This window comes from Chionomys nivalis, chromosome 21, assembly GCF_950005125.1.
Source record: "Chionomys nivalis chromosome 21, mChiNiv1.1, whole genome shotgun sequence".
In the NCBI taxonomy this organism is placed as follows: Eukaryota; Metazoa; Chordata; class Mammalia; order Rodentia; family Cricetidae; genus Chionomys; species Chionomys nivalis.
This window is the reverse complement of record NC_080106.1, coordinates 12,268,828-12,280,089: the sequence shown is the minus strand read 5'-3', so window position 1 is coordinate 12,280,089 and position 11,262 is coordinate 12,268,828. Positions and strand designations below refer to the sequence as shown.

General features: G+C 47.6%; 1 protein-coding gene across 2 annotated transcripts in view; it reads left to right on the top strand.

Annotated features, from left to right (window-relative positions):
• The first annotated feature begins 212 nt into the window (after positions 1–212).
• The window catches only part of Bco1 (beta-carotene oxygenase 1), a 39,812-nt gene continuing 28,762 nt past the window's right edge, over positions 213–11,262 (top strand). For both annotated transcript variants that reach the window (XM_057753986.1, XM_057753985.1), the window contains exons 1-4: positions 213–298; positions 4,144–4,273; positions 6,517–6,664; positions 8,841–8,988. In XM_057753986.1, the coding sequence (XP_057609969.1) occupies positions 220–298; positions 4,144–4,273; positions 6,517–6,664; positions 8,841–8,988 (505 nt within the window). In that variant the 5' untranslated portion in view covers positions 213–219. The remainder of the gene's footprint in view (positions 299–4,143; positions 4,274–6,516; positions 6,665–8,840; positions 8,989–11,262) is intronic.

Below are 11,262 nucleotides of genomic sequence, written 5' to 3'. Positions count from 1 at the left end.
CGTTGCACCATTTTGAGAAAGGACCGTGGGGCAAACAGACAAACAATGAGAAGCTGTACCCACCCTGTGTGCTCAGTTCCTTTTCAACGCCTCCCCCTCACTTTTTGAGATTTTTTTTTTTTCACTTTGATCATGGAATCTGGCAACTAAACAATTTATCTTTTAACAGGCACTATTCCAGCATGGCTGCAGGGGACCCTGCTTCGAAATGGGCCTGGGATGCACACGGTGGGAGAGAGCAAGTACAACCATTGGTTTGATGGCCTGGCCCTTCTCCACAGTTTCTCCATCAGAGATGGTGAGAACCCAGCGTGAGTTTTCTGTTGCCATGGTAACAACAGAAGTTTGTTCTCTTTCTGTCTTGTGGGGTCAGAAGTCTGAAACTGATCACGCTGGGAGTAGTGCCAAAGTATTGGCAGGGCTGCTTTCCTTCTGGAAGTTCTGGGGAGAATCCATTGCCTTGCTACGCAAGATTTCAGAAGCTGCCTGTACCCTTGGCTTGTGGCCCCATCCCTGTCTCAAACCAGTGGCATAGCATCTTGATGCTTTCAATCTCTTTGTCTCTTCTCCTCTTCTTTCTTCTCCACTCATGTTCCTTCCCTTCTCCTTCCCTCCCCTCTCCTCTTCCACCTTCTCTCCCCTTCCTCTTCCTTCTCTCCCTTCCCTCCTCCTATCTTCCTCCTCCTTTTCGATATTCTCCATCCTACCCCATCCTCCTCTTTTCTCCCCAACTTCTTGCTCTCTCTCACTCTCTCCACTCATCAGTACAACCTCGCTGACCATCCCCCATCACATCTCCCCCTTAGAAGGACCATCAGATCATCACCAGTCTGATAACCCCAATGCTTTAACTGAGTAAGACCCACAAAGTGACTTCCATCACACTGGTACCACAAGGGTTCGGATGCAGGCTGATCTTGGGGAGGGCATTACCCAGTCTACTGCAAGCAACCTGGAAAGACGCCCAAGGTTCTTTGTCATTTCATCTTGTGATAGAATGTGCCACGGGATGAGCAGTGATAGAGAAGGTGACAGGCTAGGAATTCAGACATGCCTCTGATGAAAACAGGAGGCCAGGCTGAAAATAAGCCAGCTGAGCACACTGCTTGCCATAACCATCGTGGCAATGTGTCCTGGGCCCTCTCCTATCAGAGTCTCCCACATTTTCCACACAACCCTCTAAGTGTGGTCAGATTGCCAACTGGACCTCCAGTGGTCCCTCAATGTGTAACAGTGGAGGCAGAAACACAGAATATCAGGTCCCCCACCTTCCTAGTTCAGAAGAGAGCATGTGCAGAGAAATTGGGTTCCGGGCAGGTAAAGAAGAAAATGGGAGTTGTTGTTCATTTTGTTTTGGACATTTTTCTTGTATTTATTTTAGTTCTCATAAACTAAAGGTATGTATCAGATGTTGAACCTGCCCCCAGATTGTATGGAAGTTTATATGACTATATAAGACCTAGGGACCACAAATGAGAAAAAGCCTCCAATATTTATCTTCCTGAGACTGGCTTAATTTGCTTAATATAATAATCCCACGTCCATCCATCTTCCTGCAAATGTCACAACTTCATTCTTTTCAGCTTAGAGAAAATGGAATTGTATACACTAACCATACTTTCTTTACCCACTCTTCTGTTGTCAGACACCTAGGTGGGTTCTGCACAGCTATTGCCAATGGAGGTGCAGTAAATGTGGGTGTGCAGGTGACCCCAGAATGTGTTGCCTTAGAGCAACACCCAGGAGTGGTAAAGCTGAGTCATGTGGTAGATCTAGTTTTAGTTTAGTTTTGTGGGTTTTTTTTTTTTAAGATTTAATTCAACTATGTATATGTTATTGCGTCTGTGTATGGGTATGTGCATGTGAGTGCAGTATGCTAGGAGTCCAGAAGAGGGCACTGGATCACCTAAAGCTGGAGTTGCAGGAGGTTGGGAGCCATCCATGTGGGTGCTGGGAACTGAACTCCAGGTCCCCTGTAAGAACAGCAAGAGCTCTTAACTGTGGATCCATTTCTGCAGCCCTTATTTTTAGTTTTTGAGAAACTTCCAGCTGACTTCTAAAGTGGTTGGAGTAGTTTTCATTTCCATAGGAGTGGATCATGGCCGTGCTCACTGGGGTGAGATAGTGTCTCAGTGTAGCTTTGAATTTTATTCCTCTGATGGTTAGTGAGGTTGGACATCTTTTCATATGCTCACTGGCATTTCGTGTTGGTATTTCGTTCTTTGCAAACCTTCTGATCATTTAGTAGCCCACTTGTTTCTCTAAGAAAGTGAGGGACAGGATGGGCATGGTGGTGCACACCTTTTATCTTGGCACTTGGGAGACAGAAGCAGGAGAATCTCTGTGAATTCCAGGTCATCCTGGTCTTCTGGAGCAAATTCCAGGACAGTCAGAGCTGGATAGTAAGACCCTGTCTCAAAACAAAAACAAAAATAAACAAAAAAAAGAAAGTGGGCTGGAGAGATGGCTAGTGGTTAAGAGCACAGGTTGCTCTTGCAGAGAACGTGGATTTAGTTCCCAGCACCCACGTGATGGTTCCCAGCCATCCACAATGCCTGTTCCAAAGGACCTCCTTATCTCCATGGAAACTGCATGCGAACGGGACACATTCATACATGCAGGCAAACACTCACACACATAAAATAAATAAATATTTTTAAAAGTGAAAAGGCAGAAAAATAGTCTGTGGTCTTCACAGTAGACCACTAGAAGTTAATGCTTTAAAAACAGTGAGGACTAAGCATGATGGTCTCCGTGAGTTCAAGGCCAGCCTGGTCTACAAAATGAGTTTCTGGACAGTTGGAGCTACATAGTGAGACCCTGTCTCAAAAAAAAAATAAAATCAATTGAAGACTGGGTAAAAGAGAAGGAGCAGAGAAGAAGGAAGCTGGAAAGGGTAGAGAATAGGTTCCTTCATCAAAATGTAAAGGACTTCAAAATAGAACTGTTTGTTTAAAGTACTGACAGAGAATGATATCCGTCTCCATCAACAAAGAGACTGTTTCTAGGAGATAAAGTCATCCCACTGGGATCTGAGCATTGGTGTGCAAGTTCATGTATATGTGTGAGAGTATATGCAGCATGTGCATGGGGGGTTGTGGTGTGCACGTGTGTGTGGTGTGTGTTAGAGTGTGTGGGTGGACACACGTGTGTATAGTGTGTGTGCGCATACATGTTGTGCATGTTGGGGGTGTTGGAGTGTACACGTCTGTGCGATGTGTGTTGGGGTGGGTGTAGATGCACAGTACTGTGATACGTGTCAGGGTGTAGGTATGGTGGATGTATGTGTAGTGTGTATTGAGTGTGGGTGCACACAACTGTGTGTGGTTTGTACACATGTGTGTGAGCACATGTTGGGTAATGTGGATATACGTGTGTATGTGGGAATAGGCGGTCACAAGTGTGTGTGGTGTGTGTCAGAGTGGGTGGGTGGACATGCCACCGATATGAAATATTTCTCCAAGAGGCTGAAATCGCTGACCCAGGCTTCCGAAAGTGGTTCCCCCCTGTGAAAGAGGCTTCAGGGGTCAGGACAACCTTCCCAGTCAGTGTTCTAAACCTGTGTCTTCCCTGGACAAACACCAGCATGGTGGAAGGCATTGCCAGTGACTAGGCCATACTGGGCAAGGTGAGTCTCAACTCCTGGATGGAAATGGGGAGTAGAGGGACACACTTAACATCTCGTTATGAGTCTCCAGTGAGGCTCTATGTAGTGTAAGCTGGAGATACAGCTATTAGTAGAATATTCAACTAGCATATACAGAGTCCTGGGTTTCATTCCCAGCACCGCATAAACTAGGCGTGGCAGCATATGCTTGTCATCCTAGCAATTGGGAGACAGAGACAGGAAGATCAGGAGTTCAAGCTCAACCTTGGCTAGAGCAAGTTCAAGGTCTGCCTGGGCTACACGAGACACCCACACCCATACCCACACCCACACACGAAACATCCACATTTTTTAATGTGTGTAAATGAACTTACGCTCCAAATTCTCTTCTTATTGTAGTATGCACCGGCATGAAAGAGGCTTGTCTGGGTGGCACACCTCCCCCTGGCCCCCAGGAAAGCCCCTGGAATGGCTGACATCAATTTCAAAGCCCCAGAAAATGCCAGGCTGACAAGTGTCTGTTTCTTCTATTTCAGGGGAGGTCTTCTACAGAAGCAAATACTTGCAGAGTGATACCTACAGCACCAACCTCGAGGCCAACAAAATCGTGGTGTCTGAGTTTGGAACAATGGCCTACCCAGACCCCTGCAAAAACATCTTTTCCAAGTAACATTCCCTTCTGAATCTTAACCAATTTCATGCTCTTCTGATATCTTTGATGGTCAAAGCAGACCATATTTTCTCCCTTAGTAGTTTTCTTCAGGGTAGATAAAACGCCGCGTGACTGGTCTGTCACCATGGATGCTGTGTGATTCTTGATCACTGACGGCAAGAGAGACAGAGAGCAGTTGACAAATTGTCAGATGTTCTCCTGCCTGACTGGTGGGAGAGTGTTTGGACCTTGTCAGTCAAAATTACAAATGTGTGTTTCCCTTTGGTCTACAGATACACTTGCTCGTGTCTGAAATGACAGACAGACAAAGTTATTCCTGGCTATATCATTTGTTATGGTAAAAGCCGCACACAGCCCTGATGTCACTGCCAGAAATCTGGCTGAATACCTGACCGCAAAACTGTATAAGAGAATGCCTCAGTGGGGCAAAAAAGAAATGAGACCACTAGCTATGCTGTACAAAAAAAATTCTAAGATGCATTAAGTTAAGAAGGTGTTTGTTTGTTTGTTTAGATCCAGGTAGGCTGAGAAGGTGGCTAGTGGGTAAGAGCACTTGATGAAGGGAAGCGTGAAGTCCTGACTTCAAATCCCCAGAACTCTTGTAAAAGCTAAGCATTTTCACAAACACGCATGTAACGCAGCACCGTGTGAGAAGGAGACAGGCGGGTTGCAGGGGTTTACAGACTGCCAGCCTAGCTCCAGGTCTAATGGGAGGGAGATCTGCTCAAGAGAGTATGGTAAAGAGTGAGAGGCAGGACACCTGACATCTTCCCCTGGCCCTGTGCACACATATGGCTACGTGTACCCGCACACACATACAAATGTGCATGAACTACACACATACCACACACACACCTTAAAAAAAAGGTTCATAAATGTGTTCTCTGTTCAGGGAGAAAAAAAAACAGAAATTAAGACTAGGTTTGTTTTTGCACACACAGAGCATAGAGAGATCAGTTTTCAGAAGCTGACGAATGAGGGGGAGGGGAGATTTTTCTGGGACACATCTGAAGCCATCTGGGTTATGAAATAGATGTGTATGTTACACCTTCGACAATTAAATTCTTGGCTAGAGTCAGGCCTGCTGCCACTATCTCCCTTCCGATACACTTCAGACAGGAGAGAACTATGGAAAGATTCGAGGTGGATTGGCCAAAGATCGAAGGCTGCTTCCGCTTTTTCAGGGTGACATCATCCATCCCCGGAACAGGGTGACTCGCCCTAGCAGGTGGACTGAACTGGGGAGGCGTCAACAAAGAAAAGGGAGTGGGCTGGAAGGACTTCAGAACCACACCTGGAGGAGAGTCCCTGCAGTTACATCCTCTGCCAGTAGGCGGAGCACCACTCAACACTTGCATCTGATGTTTGCAGTTTGCCATTTGGCAAAATGAACCATGAGTCTTGGCTAACATGAATTTGTTTTCCTTTTTGCCAAAACTAATTCCAGAGCTGAGGATGTAGCTTAGTAGAGTGTTTACACAAAGTCCTGGGTTCGATCCCAGCACAAGCTTAGACTAGATGTGATGGACCAATGCCCCATGCCTGGGCAGTCTCTCACTGAACTCGGAGCTAAACAAAGGCAGCAAGTCTCCAGCAATCTGATTGTTTCCACTTGGGTTACAGTGTGTGTGACCATGCCTAGCCAAGCACTCAGGAGGTGGCATCAGGATGATCAGAAATTCAAGGACATCCTTGTGCACATATCAGGTTTGAGGCTAGCCTGGGACAAATGAAATCTTGTTTTGAAAGAAAAACAAAATAACCCCAAATCATTTCTTGAGAAATTGATGTTCAATGAGGACTCAGATTCTGCCAAAGCAGAGATGATCTGTTTTGCTAGGTTTTGGCAGGGGTCGGGGCGTGGGGGGGGGAGTGGGGGGTGAGAAGGTGGGGATGGTATTATGGGTACATGTCTGATATCTGCATGGCAACTTACCATAGTTGAAAGCATATCAGCTCCTGCTGGCTCCAGTTGAAGAGCCCCTCCTGTACTTTTGACACGCAGGAGGGGTGTCATATGGCCACATTACCCCAGTACCTCACTTGCTGACTGACTCCACGTTGTGGAATGTGTGGGGAACCTGATACCTGAGTCCTCCAGATTCCTCAAGTGGCCCATGGAGACCAGAGACTTTTCTCTATTGCTGAAGCAGAACATGTTAAATGATAAGAAGGCAAGTCCCAGAGAACAGAACTACCCAGCCACAGGGACTAACCCAGCCCCCTCTCTTTCCAGAGCTTTCTCCTACCTGTCCCACACCATCCCCGATTTCACTGACAACTGCCTGATCAACATCATGAAGTGTGGAGATGACTTCTACGCCACCACAGAGACCAACTACATCAGGAAGATCAACCCCCAGACTCTAGAGACCCTGGAGAAGGTATCGCAGGCTTACAGTCAGCGCCCGCATCTGACCCGAGAAAGGAACCCCACTCCCCACCCCAGGGGGATGGCAAGCTGCCTACGAGGAGCTCACTGGAAGGTCCCCTCCTCTGATGCCATGGTGCTTGTTGTTTCTCTCTAAGAAGGAACTGCAGGGTCTCCATCTTTGTGGCTGTCCTGGTGCCCGGTGGTTGTTGTATACAGCTCAGTCATGTTCAGTTTAAGTATATTTCAGTTAACCGTGGAACACATGCGCAATAGCGGTCCTAAAGATGGTTCCACCTACCTACACGGTAGCTATCTTATCTGATAAACTCTATGACGTCCACAGAGTAAAATCTCTTCACAATGCCTTTCTCATGTGTCCCCACAGGGCTGGAGAGATGGCCCTGTGGTTAAAAGTATGTACTGCCCTTAAAGATAATCCGAGTTCAGTTCTCAGCACCCAGGTTGGGTGGATCACAACCATTTGTTAACTCCAGTTTGAGGGGATCAGATGCCCCCTTCTGGCTGACAGGGGTACTGCACTCATAGGTGTGCACATACACACACACACATGCACACACACATCACAATGCACGCACACAATACTCTCATATGTATGCAAATACACACACACAATTTTAAAAATAAATCTTTAGAGCATCTCCCCATCCCTAAAAGTGGCACAGACTAAGCCACTTAAGATAATAGATATCTACTGTCTGCATAAATGTAGGCCACAATTCTAAATTCAAAGTGCCAGCAGGACCAGGCTCTGGTAGTTTGTAGGAGAGTATCCTTCCTGTGTTTCCCAGCTCCTGGACATACCACTTTAGTCTCCATCTCCTCGATCCCGCAATATCCTTTGTGTCTGTATGTTCCAATTCCCCATGTTCTATAAGCACACAGTTATGAGGTCACAGCTCACTCTCCTGTGGTATGACATCATCTTGTGATTACACATTCAAAGATGTTACTGCCAAGTGAGGCCACAGTCACAAGCACTGGGATTAGGACTTCCCTCTGTATATTTGGAAGACAACCCAGAGTCATAGCCATGGATCTTAGCACCCAGGGGTTCTACCCGCAGTGACCTGCAGAGGGTGGTATTACTCAGAAAGCAAGGGCACCTGCAGACAGTGCCTTCCTGGGAAGGGCTGGGCCGATATTCTCGTGAAAATCAATAGACCTGGGTTCAGTTTTCTTCCGCCACTTCCTCAAAGCCACGGTGTTGTCATAAGGCATTTGAACGATCTACTAAATTGAACGCTTTTCTTAGCTGGGAAATGGTGTCCAGTTCTGTGTAACTAGGTGGTGAGGGCCCAACTGATGCATGATGGGAAATACCGGATGGGCCAGAGTCCTACCTAACTCTTGGCTGGCTGTGTTGTCCTGAAGAAGGACAAACAGCTAGTCCCTGGCCATCCCATTGTTCTTCATCTGTGGTTTGTTCTGAGCAGAGTTCATAGTTCAACTTGCTAGTAGAATTCATGAGTTTTAGTAAACGGTGTTATGACCTCTGTTTCCAGAGTAATGCCCTGAGAGGCCTGGAGGGCAACATCTCTGCCTCTTTGGATCCAGCAGGGGCGGAATTTGAATGACTTAATGAAACCAGCACAGAGCACAGGCTGAAACTGGCTGGAAGATGACAATCTCCCTGCCCTGACCATTGTTGGGAGCCTTCTGTCACTATACGCTGAAGATCCTGACAGGACCAGAATGTGGGATGGGCACACAAATGCGCGCATTTGTGCGCACACAAGCACACGCACCGCACGCACGCACATGCGTGCTCACTAGCTTCCCACACCTGATTGGTTGCAGAAGCACCTCCTAGTGCAAGGTCATCTTAGGTCATGAGAGTAGACATCTCTTTTTTGTTGTTTTGTTTCATTTTTTTTTTTCCAGAGAGGGTTTCTTTGTGTAGCATTGACCATCCTAGAACTCGCTCTGGAGACCAGGCTGGCCTAGAACTCACAGAGATCCTCCTGCCTCTGCCTTGCAAGTGCCAGGATTAAAGGTGTACGCCACCACCTCCTGGCTAAGACATTTCTTTAAAGGCAAAGTATGCCTTTCTTTTCCACTTGGGAGATGTGCCCAGAGATCCGCCTTTCTAGACCCAGGCTTAGTCAGGTGTTCCTTAGACCCCATCTTCTGTCTTTTGAAGACGAAGTGGCTGTTGTATTTTGCAGGTTGATTACCGGAAGTATGTGGCTGTCAACCTGGCGACCGCACACCCTCATTATGATGCAGCTGGAAATGTCCTTAACATGGGCACGTCCATCGTGGACAACGGGAGGACAAAATATGTCATGTTTAAGATCCCTGCCACAGCGCCAGGTAGGTCACTCTGGGATCTGACAAAGCAAAGACAGCTAAGTGACCCTCGCTGATGAGCCCCAGATCTGTGTTTGTGACACACAGCTCAGTGCAGAACTTTCCCCCTTGGATTTTCCAGATGACCTTCAATTCAGGTTTGTCGTTTAGGCAAAATCCAAAAATCCCTTCGGGAAACACTCAGTTTTCTCTGAGGTTATTTTGGATAAAGGAAATCCTGTCACTATTTTAACCTCCTGGGTTTAGGCTCCGAGTCATGAAATCACTATTTAATTTATCCTCCCACCCACCCATTCACCCATTGGTCCATCCATCTATCCATTCATGTATTCTCCTGCCCACTCAGTCAGCCATCCATCCACTCATCTATCCAACTCTCCATTTATCTGTCCATCTATCCATCTACCCATTCGTCTATCCGCTCATCTGCTCACCTGTACTCAACCGTCCATCTCCCCATCTATTCTCCTACCCAACAAACCATCCATCCATCTATCCGTCCATTAACCTATTATATCTATTTTAACCGCTCCTCCATCCACCCACCTGTGTAGTTAATCATCTATCTATCTATCCATCCATCAATTTAGCGTATTCTAACTTTAAGGATGAGTTAGTCATTTTTTTTAAAGACTCCTGACAAACTTTTGCATGCCAAGATTGTGCCACCCCCTCCATCCTGCAGCCAGGCTCCCAGGGCTGTCGGGGTGCTCAGCCCTGCTGGGATCCACTCCAGATCCACACCCTGTTCCTGGGGCCTTCTGGAACTCCTCCTCTTAGGGCCGGGTCCTGGAGCAAAGCCCAGGCCAGTGATTGCATGTTCCTGAGGGGGAAGAGGCTCTCAACCACCTCTGTTTGTCCAGGACCCTCCTGGTTGCCACACCCAGCCGATGAGGCCTTAAAGGGCATTTGACCTGACCTTCTGACCTAGGTAACAAGTTTCTATCTGTGACCCTGAAAGTCCCTGCCTGCTCCCTACCCCCACAGTCTGTAGAAAACTACCAGGCTCTGCCAGAATCTGGAAGCACAGCCTCCCCCACCCCCAGGTCCAAAGGTGCCATGAATATTGTTAAGTGACCCTCAAGTTACTTGGGCTGGTGAAGGATATGTGATCCAGTTGTCCAGCATCCTGGTGTGTCAGGCAGCAGTCTTCTGGGCATTTTTATGTACTGCCTCATATGACAGGGGCCCGTGAGACTCAGAAGATTAGGTGATATGGTGTTGGTCACATAGCTTACAGGAGCCCTGAACATCATGCAAGAGGCCGTCTCAGCTTCCCGCTGGTGCTCTATATCCCAGACCTGAGCCTTTCATCTTGGTTTGTTCTGTGTTCTCCATTGGCAGAGAAACTAGCCCACAGCCCCACAGCATCCCCTCCCACCCGCCAGCTGTTTACAGCGTGCACAGGTGGCCGCACAGAGGTGGGGACATTGACAGGGAGCTCATTATAAATCAGCCCCAGGACTGGGTGGGGAGGCCTTTTGCCCAAGGCTGATTCATGCTTACAAAGGACTCACAAAAACAGAACACACAGACAGACAGACAGACAGACAGACAGACACATGCACACAGAGCCATGGCCTTCAGTGCCAGGAGAGCTGCACTTGTGAATTTTGAACTTGTGAACTGCAGTTAGAACAGGGGGTGGGTTATCCACCCTCTCACTCCTGCCCCGCGTCTTGTTTTTTGTTTTGTTTGTTTTGTTTTTCTGGGTGTGTTTCTCTCTGGTAACACACTTGGATCATAGACCATTCCCCTCATTTGCCCATGTGTGCAATGGGCATCCTACAGTCTTGTTTAATTGCCAGGGTCCATGTCAAAGTCCCTCATTGACGGATGGAGGCGTGGCCCTGTCAGTAGAGCTCTAGCCCGGCAAGCAAGAGGATTTGAGTTTGGTCCCCAGAGCCTGTGTAGAAAGTCAGATGCAGTGACGCACACCCGTAATCCTAGCACCAGAGAGGCAAAGCTGGGTGGACTCCTAAGACTCGCTAGTCTAATGTGTGGGCTCCAGGTCCTAGTGAAAACCCCTGTCTGAAAAAAGCAAGGGGAACACATCTGACAAGCAATGATAGCTCAGGTTGACTTCTGGGCCTGCGCATGCGCACACACTTGCCTCACCATGGAGACACACAGGAGTCTGCGCATGCGCGCACACTTGCCTCACCCCGGAGATAAACAGGAGTCTCTCGACACAACTGGTAGTGAGTCCCTCTGCTGTGTGTTTTGTTATGGGTAGTGTCAGAACAATGGGTAAAAACCCTGTGGAATATGTTGTAT